The sequence below is a fragment of the Mesoplodon mirus genome, assembly GCF_964341445.2.
Source record: "Mesoplodon mirus genome assembly, chromosome: 3".
Lineage (NCBI taxonomy): Eukaryota > Metazoa > Chordata > Mammalia > Artiodactyla > Ziphiidae > Mesoplodon > Mesoplodon mirus.
This window is the reverse complement of record NC_138978.1, coordinates 1,319,615-1,337,568: the sequence shown is the minus strand read 5'-3', so window position 1 is coordinate 1,337,568 and position 17,954 is coordinate 1,319,615. Positions and strand designations below refer to the sequence as shown.

The 17,954-nt window shown below is 62.8% G+C and overlaps 2 protein-coding genes across 2 annotated transcripts in view; one reads left to right on the top strand and one right to left on the bottom strand.

The window, feature by feature from the left end:
* The window catches only part of MMEL1 (membrane metalloendopeptidase like 1), a gene marked incomplete at both ends in the record, with an annotated part of 48,907 nt that extends 45,780 nt beyond the window's left edge, over nt 1–3,127 (top strand). The window contains 8 exon segments of the mRNA XM_082616102.1: nt 223–326; nt 606–664; nt 873–992; nt 1,466–1,599; nt 1,697–1,762; nt 2,326–2,421; nt 2,865–2,941; nt 3,028–3,127. Of these exon segments, the coding sequence (XP_082472228.1) occupies nt 223–326; nt 606–664; nt 873–992; nt 1,466–1,599; nt 1,697–1,762; nt 2,326–2,421; nt 2,865–2,941; nt 3,028–3,127 (756 nt within the window).
* Nucleotides 3,128–4,430: 1,303 nt separating this feature from the next.
* PRXL2B (peroxiredoxin like 2B) lies at nt 4,431–7,629 on the bottom strand. The gene is made up of 7 exons (XM_082616287.1): nt 7,493–7,629; nt 7,080–7,284; nt 6,384–6,435; nt 5,765–5,828; nt 5,606–5,681; nt 5,194–5,312; nt 4,431–4,707 (listed from the first exon to the last, which is right to left on the bottom strand). The coding sequence occupies exons 1-7, from the start codon at nt 7,553–7,555 to the stop codon at nt 4,681–4,683; spliced, it is 606 nt and encodes a 201-aa protein (XP_082472413.1). The 5' UTR covers nt 7,556–7,629; the 3' UTR covers nt 4,431–4,680.
* Nucleotides 7,630–17,954: the final 10,325 nt, after the last annotated feature.

Genomic DNA, 17,954 nt, shown 5'->3' with positions numbered 1-17,954 from the left:
GCATCACCTTCCAGGTGGGGAAACCATGGCTGGGAGGGACTTGGATCTTGCCCAGTAAATGCACAGAGCCAGGGTTGGCCCCTAGTCCACCTGCATCCAGAGCCTGTGGGCCACATTTGGGACTGCCTGGCGAGTCCTGAGGCCAGTCCCCATCCGCCCGTGACCTCCCTGACCCCCGGGCCCCTCGAGGACCCCGCACGCACGCCCACCCGTCTCCTGTAGCTGGACTTCTCGGAGCACCTGTACTTTGAGAACGGACTGCAGAATCTCAAGGCTGGCGCCCAGCGGAGCCTCAAGAAGCTTCGGGAGAAGGTGGACCAAAACCTGTGAGTGGGGATGGCATGGGGGAGGGGGAGAAATGGGCCAGCGGGGGAGGGCGGTGGGTCTGACTCAGAGCCCCCCTGCACCCGCCCTCTGCTTGTGGGGTCCCAGGGAGAAGCCAGGGCTTTGGACTGGCCTAGACCCTGCCCTGGCCGTTGGCCGTGCTGGCCTCGTGGCATAACCACTGTGCACGGGTCAGGGTGGGCTCTGGTCAGCCAAGTAGGGGGACCTGGAGGGCAGGCCCAGAAGACCTGGGCTCGGAATGACCCACTTGTCTATCACAGCTGGATCATCGGGGCCACCAGGGTGAATGCGTTCTACTCCCCAAACCGAAAGCAGATTGGTGTGTCCACCCCGCCCCCCATGAGCCCTGCCCTCTTGCCTTCAGAGCCTAGGTTTTCTGCTCTGTAAAATGGGGCAGTGGATCATAACCTTTACCTCCCCGGCTGTGAGGTTAAATGACAGGATGCCTAGGTGTGCCCACCCCGAGCCTGGCACACAGGTGTGCTCACCCACAGCTCATTCCGTCCCCCACCGCCTCCTCACCACAGTGTTTCCTGCCAGGATCCTCCAGCCCCTTTTCTTCAGCAAGGAGCAGCCACAGGCCTTGAACTTTGGGGGCATCGGGATGGTGATTGGGCACGAGATCACCCATGGCTTTGATGACAACGGTACGGGGCTGCCTGGAGGTCAGAGCTGCACCTCCAGTCACAAACACACCCCTCCTGCGGCTGCGCGGGGGCCCCCTGCCTGGTTCCTGCCTGGTTCCAGGGACCTCCAGCTGCCACCCAGCGAGGCTGGCTTTCCCACAGGGCTAGACCACCGAAACCTTCTGAGGGCAGCCCCATGTCCCCAGGGTCCAGTGCTGCCCTCCCCTGGGGTTTAGAGAGTGTGGACGCCACAGCAAGGGTCCTTAGTCCACAGTGCCTCTGGGGTCCTGTGACCCAAGACCCCAGGCCCTGACCTTGGGGATGGCATGGACACCACTGAAGCCTCCCGCCCCCCAGGGCCTGAGCAGCCCCGTGACAGGGGGCCCATTCTCTGCTCACATGAGCTCTAGACACTGGCGTTCCCGAGAGGACGTGGGGGAGAGGCTGGCGCTGCGCAGGCCGGGCCTCGTGGGCAGCCCCCCGCCCCCGTCCAGGCCAGAACTTCGACAAGAATGGGAACATGATGGACTGGTGGAGTGACTTCTCGGCCCAGCACTTCCGCAAGCAGTCGGAGTGCATGGTCTACCAGTATGGCAACTACTCCTGGGACCTGGCCGACGACCAGAATGTGAGTGGCCACCGCCCGGACACACCACAGCCCTGGCCTGGGGGAGGGCGGAGGGGGGGAGCCCGGGCGCCCCCGCCATCCTGTCTCCCGCCTGCAGGTGAATGGCTTCAGTACCCTCGGGGAAAACATCGCAGACAATGGAGGGGTGCGGCAGGCCTACAAGGTGCGGCCAAGCAGGGCCCCTGAGGAGGCGGGGCGGGGAGTGACCAGGTCCAGGCAGGGACGGCCCTTCAGCGCGGCAGGGACTGACCCCCTCCCAAGCCCAGGCAGATCCTGGGACCCTTCTCCATCTGACGGGGAGGCGGCAGAGCCCTGGGGGAGCCTGCTGGCCACAGGCGGGCAGGCCCACACTTTACCCCAACCTTAGCTGAGGCCTCCGCGCTCTGGGGAGACCACTGTCCACTGCCAAGTAAGGCAGTGACAGTCACTGAACGCCCGCCAGCCTCAGCGACACCCCTGCACCAGCAGCCTTGGGCACTGGGTGTCAGGTGCTCATTCATGTGGCAGGCAGCCCGGGCAGTGGGCTCCCACCGAGCCCGAGGTCGGTGCTCAGATGGTCCCTGGGGTTCTCAGAGGCCCCACGCTGCAGGGGCAGGACCCCCACCGGAGGAGGCCCGGAAGCCAGACCTCCCTTCCGCCCTGATCCAAGGACCCCGGAGTCCTGGCCAGCCCGGTGCTGCCCCCAGGAGGGCAGGCCCTGGCCCAGCACCCGCTTGGTGCCTGCAGGCTTACCTAAAGTGGGTGGCGGAAGGCGGCAAGGACCAGCAGCTGCCAGGACTGGAGCTGACCCACACGCAGCTGTTCTTCATCAGCTACGCACAGGTCGGAGTCCGCCCCCTGCCTCACTGGCTGGAAACCGGCCCCCCACTTGCATCCTTGGCGAGCCCCCACTAACGCATGCCTCCAGGGACACCCTGGAGGGAAATCCAGGCAGAACCAGAACTAGTGGGCCAGGAAGGCTTCCTGGAGGGAAAGGATGGTGGCGGCGTTGGAGCTGGGGAAGATTCAGATGTAGCTGTGGAGGGAGAGGGGTGACCCGCTGGCTTCCCTCCTCCCACCCAAGAAGGAGCAGCGGGGGACCTGGCGGGACCCCTTTGTGCCCAGAGAGGAACCAGGCCGCACTCCCTCCGTGCCACAGCCCTAGGGGCGCCCGCCTCCCCAGGCCCGCGGCGCCCCCGCCAGGTCCTCTGGTCCTCCGTGCCCCTGCACCCCATCCCCCCGCCCCTCCTCCAAGTCCCGCAGCCACGCCCCTCGTGCGCCCACAGGTGTGGTGCGCGTCCTACCGGCCCGAGTTCGCCATCCAGTCCATCAAGACTGACGTCCACAGCCCCCTGAAGTACAGGCAAGTGGCCCCCGTGGCCCCGCGCCCGGGCCGGCACCGTCTCAGGCCCCTCCGGCACCGTCTCAGGCCCCTCCGTCCACCCGCAGGGTGCTGGGCTCGCTGCAGAATCTGGCCGCCTTTGCGGACGCATTCCACTGCGCGCGGGGCTCCCCCACGCACCCGAAGGTGCGATGCCGCGTCTGGTAGCCAAGGCCGAGCCGCGCTGCGCAGCCCACGCCCACCCGCCGACCCGAGGTGTCCGGTCCGCGCGGAGACGGTGCTGCTAGCGGGGACCCGCTCCTGGCGGCCGACCCACCCACGCCGCCCCCAGCCTCCGCGCCCGGCCTGGAGTGCGACCCGGCCCTGAGCCTCCTCCACGCCCGCCCGCGAGAATCTACACCGCCCACCGCAGCCCTGTAGACACGGTTATCGGTCTTCTGGCCGCTCTCCAAAGCGCGTCCTCCTCAGATGTCCACGAGCTTCAGACTTGAGCTAAGTAAAGGCTTTAAAAGCAGTCGGCTGCCTTGTCTGTGTAGCAGGGCCCGGGGCCGGCCGTCAGGGTGACATACCTGAGAAAGTGCCCTGCTCTCCCGCTGCACCTGCCGCTGACTGCTGGCGGCCAAGTGAGGAAATGGCAGGGCGCTCCTGACAACTTCCCCAGGCTCTCTGCCGGGGGCACAGCAACGGCCATGATGCCCCCAAATGCCCGCCCTCGGGGATCACAGTTAAGGTAGGGAGAGGGGATCCCGACCCAGGAAGGAGCTGAGTTCCAAGAGAGGGGCGGGGGGATCCAAGCTGCAGCCCAGAATCTGGATTTTGGGTTTTGTGTAACTGGAAGTCAGTGAGGGGTTAAACCTTGTCACCTGCCCTGAGGTTTTAAATGACCACAGAGAGGCTCTGTTAGGGGCCGGGGACGCTGGGACGCCAGCTAGAAGGCCACTGTGGTTGTCCAGTTCTGGACTAGGGAGCATGGAGACAGTCATCTGAACTCAGACGAGAGAGCTCCTGACGGGGCAGGACAGGAGTTCTGCTCTAGACCTGTTAGGTTTGAGGTGCTTGTCACCTGCCCACCTCGTGACAGGGGCATCGGGGGAACTAGACATTCCCCCCAGGATACCCCCCACCCTCAGCGGGGCGCACATGACAAGTCTCATGTGAGTAAAGGGCCTGCTGGCAGAGCAGCCCTTTCCCTAAAAGTCCCCGACTGTCCACCAGACTCCAGCGGGTGGAATGGAAACCATCTCCTCCCTGGAAACCCAGTTAGCTCCCACTGGACGTGAGCTCTGACCCCCACCCCTCCAGGCCAGGCTCCCACCTGGGGCTTGGGGAGTTTCCTCACTATCAGACGGAGCCCATCCCACCCTCGTTTCCCACACCCTGGACCTGTTCTCAGACCCCTGACCCACATGTGCCAAAGGCCTGAGGTCTCCAGGGAGGCTGCAGGGGCGCATCCACCACCACCAACCCACCAGAGAAAGCGACTCTGCTAGCAGGGAAGGTGACACCTCGGGAGGCATGACCGCCCCGCTGGTCTGGATGAAACCAGACCGATCAAGGCCGGGGTGGCCAGGGCTGCCAAGGACGCAAGATTCAGAGGCAATGAAAAAACACTGTCCAGAAACTGCAGTTTAATGCTCATCGCTGCCTGCAGACCAGGCAGAGTTCAGCCCCAGCCCAGAGATTCTGGAATTTGTTCACATCCAACTCCCAGTGTGCCCAGGGCAGGAGACGCCACCCAGATCCTTGGAGGCCCGGGGCCTTCACCTTGAGCACGCCTCCTCGTCACACTGTGGAACCAGCAGAGGCCCCATCAGCCTGGCCACACTCCCTGGGGCCAAGAGCAGCTGATCCCACCCTCCAGGGGTCTGTGGCCCAAGTAGGAGGAGGAGTGTGCTGGACAGTCCCCTCCATTCGGGGCACAGGAGGCAGGCCACCAGCACCATGCTAAACTAACGTGGGCAACGGTCACCTGGGACAAACCCCAGCCCTCCCAGGCTGAGAGGACGGGCCCCTCCTCTGTCTTGCAGCCCCTGACCAGCCCCCTGTCCCCTGGAGAGGGCCCTGCTGTGCCTGCCCATCTGGCCACCCTGCCCCTGGCCCATCACCGCAAAGTGGGGTGGCAGTGACATCCTGGGGCTGCTGTGAGCCCAGAATCACCTAAAGCCAACAAGGTCCAGCTCAGCATCTGGCCACAGCAAGTGCTCAACCCAGGGGTTGGCGGCGGGGGGGGGGGGGCATTCTTAGTGTAGTGCCCACCCCAGGCCTGGGCTCACCTTGGGCGGCTCACTGGTACAGACCTCTGCAGAGATGCCCAGGGCCTGCAGGATGCTCTCCTGGGGGGCGTAGTCACCTGGAGACTTCTGGACAAAGTGTAGCAGCACTTTGTCACCACCTGCAGCCGGCGGCGGGGGTGGGGGGGTGGTCGTCAGGGTGCCCCTGTGTGGCCACTACCCCACCTGGTTACTGAGATGAGTGAGCTGTTCTGGCCACGCCCCGCCCAGCTAGGATGATACTCAGAGCTGGGCCACTCCACCAAGGGGGTAACTGTGCTGAGATCAATAAGCCGGAGGGAGGGAGAGTGAGGGCAGGGTCAAGTTCATCAAGACCTTCCCACCTGAGTATGTGGCCCTGCACCCCCGACCCTGTGACCATGCGGTGGCCCCTGATGCCCCTCCCCTGGCCCACCTTTGGCAACCACCAGCAGCCCTCCGCTCTGCAGCAGATCCCCGGAGAGATTCCCCTGGATGCCGACAGCCTTGGCCTGGGGGGAGCGGAGCAGGCCCAGGTCAGTCCTAGACAGAAGCCCCTGCACCTGAGTCCCACACGACCTCGGCAGTCACAAACCTTGGCGGCCACATCACGAACAGGCTTCCCCAGGGAGGCCGGCAGGATGCTCAAGCTGTTGTACCTGCCAAGACACAGCTGGCTTGTCCAGGCTCTGACTCTTCACCAAAGACGGAGCCCCAGAGCCTGCCCCCAGTCTCTGCACAGACCAGTTCCGACAAGCAGGCCCCACCCCATCTCACCAGGGGCTCAGGGGAAGCCAGGCCAGCAGCTGGCCCAGCCAGGAGCAGCTGCCAGAGCCATGGGGCACCCAGCCTGTGGGCTGGCAGGCCTGGGGCCCCACAGAGGGTGTGGGGAGTGTGGACTGGGTGAGCCCGGGGGTTCTGGCTCAGCTGGCACTGCCAATCAGAGGAGGCAGCCAGCCGGTGGCAGATGTACCCGAGGTGGCTAGGGTGGCCCCTGACTAGGGCGCTAGGTCCAGGTGCCCTCTGCAGCCAGTTGTGGGGAGGCCCTGGGTGAGAAACCTAACCTACAGCCCATAATAGACACTCGGCACCCAAAAGAGAGCCCGGCAGGGCTGGCTGGAGCAGTGGATGCCCCCAGAGCCCACTTGGCCAGGGAGAGGGGGGAGGGGAGAAGAGGAAGAGGGGAGCAGTGAAGCCCCGAGCCCCCAGCTCACCGCTTGAAGCCCAGCTCCTTGTAAAACTGCTTGCTCTCATCCAGGTAGAGCTCTGAAAAGCAGAGGCCACAGGTGGGTGCCCCAGGCCCACCTGCCCCCCCGGCTCACCCTCCTGCATCCGGCCGTCTGTCCACCCTTGGTACCCAGCTCGCCCACCAAGGACCAGGAGGGGCACAGCAGGGCTGACTGTCCCCATTGTTAGAGGAGAGGCAGAGGCCCAGAGGTACAGGTGGGAGAAGCAGGACTTGTCTGGACTCTGCCACTGGGCCCAGGGCTCTGTGAGGGGAGGGGTCCAGCGGCGTGGGGTCGGCAGGCAGCGCAGCCTGGGCTCTGGTCCCAGATACTTCTTGGGGAAAGCATCCGGGGAAGTTCAGGATCTGGCTCCTGGGGAGGCGAGGAGCTGGCAGCTGACCCAGTGAAGACCTTTGCCCTGGATCGCAGGCCAGAGTCACCACTGAGCCCTCCTCAGCGGGAAGAACATCATGTCTGGGAAAGGCGGGTAGAGGCCACAGCCGGAGAAGGCAGGGGAGGGGAGGGGACACAGGAGCCTATCAAGGCCTCTCCTGGAGAGAGAAGGGCCTAGGCTGGGCAAGAAGGAGGCAGCGAATGCCCTGAGTTTGAGGAGGGGTCTCAGGGCGGGTTGGGCATTTGGGGGGGTGGGTGCTGCAGGGGGAGGAGGGTGGGGAGTGCAGGCACCTCCCGCGAAGTAGCCACCGTCCAGGAACTCCTGCAGGCCCAGGGCCTCGGGCCCCACGCCCACCAGGCGCACGCCGTGTTGGTCCAGGAGACCCTTCAGGCTGCTGAGGTCCCGGGCGATCCAGCGACACACCATGCAGCCGAAGCGCCGCAGGCCGGCCACCACGCACGCCTGCTCCTGCCACAGGCTCCGCAGCTCCACGGCCTGCGCCGGGGCGAGTGAGGGGCGCCGCCGGACCACCGCCCGTGCGCACGTCCTCACCCCCGGCCCCGCTCCCGCGCCCCGTGCCCCCGGCCAGCGCCGTGCACGCCCAGCCTGCGCCCCCAGCTCCGCCCTGTGCCCCGGCGCCGGCCTCGGATGCCGCTGCCAGGTGCCGGGGCGCACCCACCACCCTGAGCCCGTCCAGCCTCACCTCCCCGGTCACCGCGTGCTTCAGGACACATGCGCCCACGCGGGCAAGGTCTACCGTGCTCATGGCAGCTGCCGCCCCGTATCCCAGCAGCAAACCCGCTCTCCAGCAGTCCGCTCAGCCTTCAGTCTTGTACGCGGCCCGCCCCCGCCCCGGACACGCCCCCGCCCCGGACACGCCCCCAGACCACCGCCCCGGTCCGCCCCCTCCGCCCTGGCCCCGGCTCCGGCCCCGGCCCCGGCCCCGGCCCCGCCTACCGCAGCTGCCCGTAAGCAAAATAGGCTCCCGGGCACGCATTTTGTAGATGCATGAGCCCGTCAGCCAATGGCGCCGCTGGTAGTGGGCGGAGCTTGGCGTCTGGACTGCAGGCACGCGGTGCGCCTGCGCAGAGTGCAGCGTCCTGCCGGGGGCGGGGTCAGTCGTGGAGTGCTGGGTGATAAGCGACGGAGCTGTGGGTTCCCGGGGTTCCGGCGGGGGTCCCACCTGGTGGAGGAGTCCGAGGGCTTAGCTTTTCCCGTGGTCTTGTTTCATCTGGAAAATCCATGAGAATGCAGCGTTTTCTCAGTTACACGTCCGTGTTGGCTTTAATCATAAAATACTTTCAATTTCATGCCACCTAAATATCTGCCTTTAAACCCCAAACTTTGGGTGAAAGGGACCCGAAAGGGATAACAGCAGTTTACTAGGTGCCTTGCCAATTTGTCTTGTTTTTTCCTCGCGACAGCCCTCTGACACCTTTCAGTATCACCCAATCTTACCGATGAGGGCCCTTGGCACAGAGGCTTGAGGGGTGGAGCAAGGCAACTCGGACCGTGGTGTCCCACCTGGGCATGGCCCGCCCCCCTCCGAGGGACTGCGGTTCCTGGCACTCGGCCTCACTCCCCAGGGCCCACAGACAGCTCCAGGCCCTGGACAAGGCTGGAGAATGAAGGGGCAACAAGCCGCCTGCCCTGGGTTTGGGGAGGGGGAGTCCCCCTCTTGATACCACACTGTATTCCACAGGACCTCCCAAAGGGGGGGGGGACTGAGACCCAAGGGGGTGCTGCTGCCTTCTTAGCCTGCCCTTGGGCCTGGGAGGATGAGGGTACTGGGAGTGGCTGAAGATCCAGGCTCCAAAACCAAGTTACGATGCCAAAAAGAGAAGGATTTCAGTTTCTGGGTATTGAAGGCAGAAAGGGCAGGCCACGCAGAAACTAGTAGTGGCAGGGGGCCCTTTGCCCAGCAGGGAAGGAGAAACAAGGGGGAAATGCCACAGTTCCCAAACCCAGCCGTGCAGCCCCCCGGAGGCCGAGGTACCTCCTGGATCTCTGTGGGCATCAGGCATCCTGGTGCCACGTGTGCTGCTCCACATCCCGCCTCTCCTCTCTGCAAAGTGCGGCAACGCTTTTGAGTTGGAAGCAAACCCTGGGACCGGCAGCACAACGTCATGTGACATGTTCCTCCTGGAGCATTTATCTCGCGGTTATCGTCCCCGTCGTTCTTGTGGGACTTGTCATAATATACCGGCAATGCATGAAAACCAGAAGGCTACCTGGTGAGCAAAGCCTATGGTCCTGTCAGGGCTCAGGTCCTGAGGAGTCACAGCCCAGAGACCCTCCACGCTCTATCCCTCAAATCTAGAGGAGGCAGACCCCAAGAGTATCTCCAGCATTCCTTGCCCCTTAGGGATGTGGACCTCCCACAGAGCCAGAGCCACTGTGTCATGGGATCTCTCAAAGGTAGGGGGACAGGATGAGGAGCCCTCTTCCTCCTTGGTGCCCACTCACAGCCATGAACTCTGAGCTCCCATCCTCCCTGAGGGGGCAGTGGGGGCACAGGGCAGGCTGCAAACAGCTGGGAGAGGCACTGGGATAAAGGGTTAGAAGCCCCGTTGTCAAGGCTGTGTTCCCACCAAGAGCCTAAGTGTCCTTCATTCCTTTACTGGTTTGTTCATTTATTCACTTCTTCTCTTATCTGCCCTACTCTGGGCTCCTCGTCTGCACCAGGTCCCAGCTGGACACCAACATCCGGCCTGTGTAGACCCAGCTCTGGCCTTTGGGAAGCCCCATGCACACCCAAAAGGGAGCAGGTACTCAGCAAAGATATCCAAATTAGGGAGGTCGGCGACCATCTCAGGGTGTGTCAGCAAATCCTTGCTGTGTCCTCACCCGAAGTTCCCCAAGGTGCAGAGAGGTCTCAGGTTCCAGGCTCTGAGCAGACCGGCCGGGCAGTGGCCAGTGTCCCTTCTCACCCCAATTCTGTGGCACCTGCTCCTTGAGGGATGGGGGGGAACCTCCTCTCTGAAGTGCTGACCCCCTGTCTGTGCCTGATGGTCACATTGGAGTTAGGGACCAGGATTTGGCAACTGAGCAGATGGGCAGGTTTCCCCCTATATCTCTTCATGTGTCCTGGGCCCCTGGGGGTCAGGCCAGCAAGAAGCCCTGTCCGCATTGGCCTGGCCTGTCTCTGAAAAGCTCAGTCTCCTGGGGGAGAGGCCCCACATCTCTGTTTGGTTCCTCCTGATGTCTCTGTTTCACAGGAAGACTCGCCAAAGGGAGATTCTCCCTCCAGGTATTAATACCTGTCCCCCCAACTGGAGGTGATGCTGCTGGGGTGGGTAGACGCTCCCAGGCCTCTGATGGTCTTGAGTCCTTAGTCTACAGCCCTGCCTGCTAAGCTGGGAAGAGAGACACAACTCCTTCCATACACACCGAGTCCCTGGGACACCTGGGAGCTGGAGCCAGGCTGGAGCTGAGCGTGCCCTGCAGGGTGCGGAAGTGGACGCAGCTCTCCAGGCTCTGCAGGCCCTGCCGGGTGTCACCGCAGAGGCTGTGGAGGACGCTGCAACCGAGTTCACTGCGAGGGGCCGACCTGCTGGTCAACGGGTCCGGGACGCAGGCGCCTGAGATACCTCGGGCCGTGCCTGCTGGGAGCTTCAGCATCCCCAGGCCCGAGTGTGGAGGCAAGGGGAGCTGGTGGGACCCCTCCTGAGCTCGCTTCAGACTCTGCCCAGCAGAGAGAGGGGCCGCTGCTCAGGGGCTTTGCAGACCCCTCACACACACCTCCCCGTCAACTGCAGGAGGCCTCACTCCTGAGCTGCCCAAGCACTGAGCCAGCCCTGTGAGGAGGAAGCCACTAGCCCTTCCTGGCGCCCCACCCCCCAATCCCCGGCCCTCTGAGCCCCAGGTGCTCATCCGGAGGATGGACCTGTGGGCACCTCCCTCCCAGGGCTGGGTCTGGACTGGATGGGCCTGAATGTGGCCTTATGTGAACGTCACATTTGGAAGGGATTTCTAAACTGGAGTCGTGTTCTGCTCCGTTTCCTCATTTGGAGGCTCTGGCCTCCATTGGGGGTCAGACAGGTGTGGACAGAGGCCTAAGGCTCCCGACAGGGAAGATCCATAGGAGGTGGGCTGGGGCTGGGGCCGGGCCAGGGGCGGCACCTGGTCCTCCACATGTTGGGGGTGGGGCAGTAGCAGGATCTGGGGGCCGGGGTCACCTTTCCTGCCTGGGTCACAGACTTGGCACTGCAGACCCTCGATCAGGCATTGAGGTGGGCCATGGAGGCCCTGGGGTTGCGGGGAGCAACTCCCACAGGGCTGCCTCGCCCAGTGCCCTGCAGCCCAGGGACCCAGGGCACTCAGGGCTGGGAGGGCCAGAGGGAGCCCCCCATCACCGGACACCCCCGGCAGGTACGACCCCATCTGCAGTGACCTAAAGGCACCTGGGCTCTTCCCCACCCCATGGTGAGCATGCTGGGGGAAGTCAGATCATTCTGGGAGAACGTGGAGCCCTCCTGGGACACCTGGGCCTGGTTCCGTCACAGGGGCCGCCCTACGGGGCCCATGGCCCACTCCTGCCGTCTGTGCCTCCTGCCAGGGGCTTCATGTTACCCCTGGTGGTAGGCGCTGTGAACGGAGGGGCTCCTGGACAGGGAAGGGGCGGGGGATCTGCCCTCAGCCCACAGTGCTGGACCCCCAAACCAGCCCCACAGAGAGGGTCCCTCCAGGGCTGCACTCGGGGAGCATTCGGCCTCCACCTCCTCCTCTTTGCCCAGGGTCATCGCCAGGGCCCAGCAGGAAGCCCTCCCGGGAGCAGGAGGTACAGCTCCTAAGGGAGATGGCACCGAGCCTCAGTCTCTCTCTCTGTGAAATGGGGCAGCAGCCCCGCCTCTGGCCATGCCCTGCAGGGATGCCACTGGTGGACCCAGGACAGGCTCCGGGAATGCCTGAGTATGACTATCCCGCTCAGGTCTTGGCTCCCCCTGCCTGGCAGTGTGGGAACGCCACCCTCAGGGAGCCCAAGCCCTGTGGTCTGGACAGCGTGCCAGCCTCCCTGCTGGCCTGTGCTGGGCCCGCTGAGCCCTGGGGAGCCGGAAGCATCAGAGCAGCGGAGGCCCCCAGGCCTGCCCAGTCGGGGAGACAGGCTGCTCTGGGCCCAGGGCTGGGGGAGGCCATGCTGGGGCCCTGGTTCCAGGGCTGGCTCTCCCTGGCAGTCAGGGCCCCTCCCTGAGGAGTAATGGCCTGGACTGGCAGGGGAGCCACACTGGCCAGGAGGAGGTGGTCTCCGGCCCCCTGCATGAACATCTGGGCTTATCACCCAGGACAGGGCTGCCGGCTGTGGGTGGAGATCGGCTGCCTGCTGCAGAGCCCCACCCCAAGGGCACGTCCCAGCCAGGCTTTCCAAGAGCAGCCAGGCCAGGGAGCATCCTTGCCTGCAGTGGGCTCACCTGAGACTCCTGAATGGGGCTGCGGTGCAGGGGCCTGCAGAGGGCAGTTTCTGCTGGTGGTGGGCCTGGCTCTCCTGAGGTCAGGGGGACAGGGTGCCAGGGCCTGGGTCAGCCCGGGAGAGCCAGATACTGGGGGACAGAGGCCCATGTGAGGTCAGGACAGGGACATGGCCCAGGCCGGGATGGGGAGGGAGGGGTCACCGGGGCACACCCAGAGGGCAGGAGTGGGGACACTGCTGGGTGGTGGGACAGGCAGACAAGCTCAGGGGTCTCCCCAGGCTCCAAGCGTTAGCCTTGAGCACCGGGCACCAGGGTGGCAGCCCCCCGCCTCACAGAGGCTCCGTGTCCCTCCACAGGACCATTCATACCCTGGCTACGGTCCCCCAGAAAGCCAGGGAGGAGGTGTCACCTGCAGCAGGAAGTGTTTGCTGTCCAGCCCCCAGGGTCCCCTGGGCCCACAGCTGCTGGGGTGGCAGGTCTCCTCGGCGACAGCTCAGATGGGGGTGCAGGCTGCGTGCAGGGGAGAGGCGGGGAGACCGGAGTCAGGCGGGGGGTGCGGGCTGCCAACGGGGTGGGAGGGGAGGGGAGGGGCGTGTAAGCGGGGAGGTCAGGCCCCCACTGGTGCAGTCTCCGGGCACGGGTCCTCCTGCCCCACCCAGTGCCAGCATCCTGGCCCCACCCCTGCGCATTAGCAGCCACATTTCAGTTCCTGTAGAAGCAGGTGGCCCCCCAGAGGTCATGTGCGCTCCGCCCGGTACTCTGACCCCACAGCACTGAGCCCACAAAGAGGGCCCAGCTTGGCTTCCCTTTACCCGTCCCAGCCTCCACAGGTGCCAGTCCCCACCCGCACGCAGTATGCCCCATGCGCGTCCCCACCCCTGCTAGGCTGTGAGTCCGGCTGCCTCCTGCGCCTTCCTGAGCTCAGCTCTGCAGAGTCCGAGGGGATGTGGGAGCGCGCACTTTGCCGTCTTTAATGACCAGAGGGCCTCCCCACCTTGTCCACACCCCACCTGTCCCTGGAAAGGGGCAGGGCTGGGTCATTTTGCTCCATTTCACTGAAGGGGAGACAGGGGCTCAGAAAGGGACAGGCCTTGCCCAGATTCCCCTGTGCAAACTGTGCTTAGACCCAAACCCCGATCTTCCTGTCCAGTGGGTCTTGGGGCTCTCCCCACCCAGGCTTCTCAGCTCCACCACTGCCCTCAGAGCTGGTGAACAGGGGCAGGCCTGGGGGTGGGGACCACCACTGCCACCCTCTTGTGCCTCCGGGCTGCAGAAGGAGGGTGTGAAGAGCCCCACCTCACATGACACTGGAGCAGGACGCCGGGAGGGTGGGGACCCCACGGGCAGGTGCGGGTGTCACCAGGCTGCAGGCACGTGGGGTCAGCCACCTTTGCCTGGATCTCCCCAGGCAGGAGCTACACCAGTAGAACTGGCCAGCGGCCACCACGTCCTCATGGTCACCACCTACTTCCATTTCCAGGGGAGCCTGGGGAGGAGAGCCTGGGTGCCAGGGAAGGGACAGGGCAGGGGTGCAGTCATGGGGGTTGGCGGGGGGGGGATCGACTACCATCCTGTTTGCAAAACTTCCCAGAGCTCAGACGCAGAGCTAACCACCAGCCCCTGTCCCCCAGTACAGCCAGCTCAGTCCCACAGACTCCAGGAATCTGAGGCAGGGTGGAGGACAAGTGTGACCCAGTGGCTTGGGAGCCCCTGTGAGATGCCCACTAGCACAGGCTCCCATCCCCCTGGGAGGGCCTGTCAGATTGGGCTCCTGCCCTGCTATTTACCTCTCCACTGCCTGCAGGCCACCTGGGGGTTTCCAGTAAGGGGGAAAGGGCACCCCTGCATCCTTGGAGGAGGCTGGGGCGGGGCCCTTCCCCACTCACCATGTGTCCCCATCTCTGCTGTCATCTGCTGGGTGTCCCCTCTCCTCCCTCGGCCCCAGGCCCCCAGGATCAGCAGGCAGGGCGGCATCAGAGAGTATCCCCCAGAGAGCCCTGTGTCTGTCGGAGGCTCCATGGGGCTCCTGCACCCAATCTAAACTTGGGGGGACAGAGGCAGAGCCCGCATCCCAGGGCCTCTCCTTCCACTTCCCTGTGTGACTGCGGCGCTGGGACCCAGGGCCTCCTCTCTCCTCTCCTGACTGAGCCAGGGCCTGTGCCAGAGACCCCCCTGCACCCTCAGGGCCCAGGGGAAGGCTGTGCCCTGTCAGGATCACAGACCCTGACACAAGGCTGAGCCTCTCCCCCATCCCAGTTCTACCACAGCTGGAGGAGCCCCAACTCCAGCCCCCATCACCCACTGTCCCCTCGAGATCCTCCCACAGCCCCAACTGTGCCCTCCAGGGAGCTGCCTTTCCCACTGTGTCACCCAACACCCCGGCCACCCTGTCAAGACACCTCCAGATGGACTCCTGGAAACCCCTGATCACATTTCCCCTCTCTTCTTGAGAGGGAGATTTCCAGGGTCTTGAGGGTGGAGAGAGATTGTGAGATGAGCCACAGTCCTGGGGAGCAGGAGGACGGGGCATCCCAAGCCCCACTCTGGAGGCTCCCCTTCCTCTCCTCTGCGTTCAGGCTAGCCTCAGCTCCCCCTGCTCTGTGGCAGCCCCAGGCTGGGCATGGGGCTGATGGGCAAAGCAGCCTGGTCCCCACCCTCCTGGGGCTCATGGTCTAGTGAGGAAGCCAAGTCTAAAAGCCAGAGTAGCTTCATGTGGTGAAGGCTCACTTATATAGGCCGCAGATGCCAGGCAGGGCTCTGAAGGATGAACAGAAGCCCTGCAGGGGTGGGAGGGACAAGGTGAGAAAGGCGCTCTCTGAGGAAGGATGTGTGCTGAGCAATGTGGCAGGGCCCACTCCTGGTGAGGCCTGGAGCAGGTGGCGACACAACGCCGGCCATGGCCCATCCCGTAGGGAGGCTGGAGCTAAGGCAAACCACCTGCCAGGAGAAAATATTCACATCACATATATCTTGGATCCAAAAGATATAATTCTTCCAACTCAATAAGACAAACAACCCAATTTGCAAGAGATTTGAACAGATCCTTCAAACCAGAGAAGATGCACAGAGAGCACCAGCAAAGAGGCGCAACATCATTAGTCACCAGGGAAACCCAAGCTAAAACCATCGGAGCAGCTGAGATTAGAGTCTGACCAAGTGTTGACGAGCATTTGGAGCCACTGGGACTCTCAACGCTCCTGGTGGGAATGGAAAGTGCAACGGACACTTTGGACAACAGGCTGGCAAGTTGTTACAAAGCTACACACACACCTACCATAGGACCCAGCCATTCCCCTCCTGGGTAAATAACAAAGAGAAATGAGACCACGTGTCCACACCGGAACTCGTTTATAGAAGTTCAGAGCAGCTTTCCTGGTAACAACCAAGAGCAGGAAGCCACCCAGACAGACAGGTGAGTGAATATGCAAAGTGTGGCATATTCATACAATGGGATACTAGTCGGTAATAAGAAAATGAATTTTGATATGCACAGCATCACGGGGGAACCTTGCAGTCACGATGCTGAGGGGAGAACCAGGCCCAAAGGAGCCAGGCTGCATAACCATGTGGACGCGAAATTCGAGCAGGAAGATATAACCTAGAGTGACAGCCAATCAGGGATGCTTGGACCGGGGCTGGGGCCTGCCCGCAAGGGGTCGGGGTTAGTGGCAAGGGCTGCCATGGCAACGTACCTGGGGCTGGAGGGCTTAAACAACAAGAAGTTATTTCTCTCGGGTCTGGAGGCTGGAAGCCTGAGATCAAGGTGTCACAGGCTGGTCTGAGGCCTCCCTCCTTGGCTTGCCAATGGCTGCCTTCTTGCCATGTCCTCACCTGGCCTTTTCTCTGTGCACATCCCTGTGTCTCTCTTCGTACAAGGACATCAGTCTTATGGGATTAGGGCTCCTGCCTTTCGAGCTCCTTTAACTGGAACCACCTCCTGAGAGCCCTGTCTCCAGATCCAGCCACCCTGGGGGCCAGCGCTTCAACACGTGAATTCAGAGCAAACAGTCTCTGAGCAGAACGCCAGTTCCCCAGGGCAGGGAACTCTCTCCCCTGCTCAGTGTTATGTAGCCAGCACCTGGCATCGAGAGGGCACTCGGAACAAATCTGCTGGGGAATGGTGAGGTGGAGGAGAGCCACCCGGTGCTCTCAGCCAGCATCACTGCCCTCCTGGTGAATTGAGCCATGTCACACCTGCAAGAACACGCCGACCAGGTCTGACCTCAGACTGAACTCAAACACCGTCAGCGCACAAAAGTGACCAGGCTGATGCGGTGACCACAGCTCCTTCCTTCCACACCCACAGCTCCAGCCCCGCTCCATCCACTGACATCCTGGATGAGACGTACTGAGATGCCCCATCACAGACTTACCCCGCCCCTGACAGTGAAACCGAACAGGAGCCTTTGGGGATCCTGGGCACTGAAACCTTTCTGTGTCCCCAGTTTCTTGTTTGTAGGGAATAGACTCCAGCCTCCATGACTTTCCCTGAGTTCCAAAGGGCATATTTGAGCAGTTGCTAATCAGGGAAGGGAGGGGATGCAGAGACAAGGGAGGAGCAGCCAAGAAACGATGGTGCAGCCTTGGGGCAGGGTCCTGGTTCTGCCTCAAGGGATGCACAAGACAATATCTTTGAACCCTTTATAGAACTAAAACCCCCGACAAATGGAAGATGTTAATTACTTGATGAAGCATTCTTCATTCAAGAGAAAAGGTCACAGTTTGATAACCTCGAGAACCACAAAAGCTCATTAGGAGACCCCGAGGCCAGATTAAAGGGAAGCAGGCCCTGCATACACCCTGATCCTTATCAGTAACCCCACCCTTGAACCATGGCTATAAAACTCCTCACCAAATCCCCCCAGGTTGGGACATAATTTTTCAGGGCACGAGCCCACTGTGCCCCTTTGCCTGGCAGAGCACTCAAGCTGTTCTTTTCTACTTCACCCAAACTCTGTCTCTGAGACATGACCCGGCACTGGTGCACAGAGGCCGAGTTGCTCCGGCACCCAGAGCTCTCCATCCAGCGCAGCTTGCTCCCTTGAGCCCTCCCCCAATCACCCTGCACAACGTCAGACCCCAAATTCCTGTCTAACACCCTCACTGGGGCACCCTCACCATGCCGGGCCATCACCGCATCCTTACGGGAGGTGGGCGTGCTCCCAGCACTTGGCTGCAGCGCTCTGGCTGGTATTTGGGTTCTTCGGGTAAAGTAGCAACGAGATGAACAGATGCCCGTCCTCTTGCTTGTGGGGCTCTCCCTGGGGGCAGAACTGGGGGATCGATTTGCTAAAAGATCTGGGACACCCACACACAAGTGTGCGCTAGCATCCACACACGTGTGTGCACGCACATCCCAGCCATGAGGACAGGGAGGCCAGGAGCTGGCACAAGGGACAGAGAGGCCCAGCCGAGGCTGTGGATCACAGAAGTCCCTCCTGCGTGCGTATGCTTCTCCATGTCCTGAAAAACGCCAGGTGTGCTTCTGGGCTGGGGCTGGGGGCGATGGGGGGAAATGGCAGGGGGATAGGGGACTGCCACAGACAACATCCGCTTTCTCCTCTATCCTCTTCTGCATGGTGTGAGTTTTGGTAACCATAAGTTTCACTTTTACAAGAAAAAGGCTGATCAGGACACGGATTAACATTCACTGCTGGTCAAGGCCGAGTCACCAGGCCAGCCCCGGGGGGCCCCATGCTGTCCCCAGAAGGGAGCCCTGCCAGGCACTCCCTGTCCACTGCACCACCACCCCATTCC

Coding starts and splice junctions, on each gene's coding strand:
- PRXL2B (XM_082616287.1), bottom strand. CDS start 7,555: ATGAGCACGGTAGACCTTGCCCGCGTGGGCGCATGTGTCCTGAAGCAC. Junction 5,829..6,383: donor AAGGAGCTGGGCTTCAAGCG/GTGAGCTGGGGG, acceptor GTGTCTTGGCAG/GTACAACAGCTTGAGCATCC. Junction 5,313..5,605: donor GCTGCTGGTGGTTGCCAAAG/GTGGGCCAGGGG, acceptor CGCCGGCTGCAG/GTGGTGACAAAGTGCTGCTA.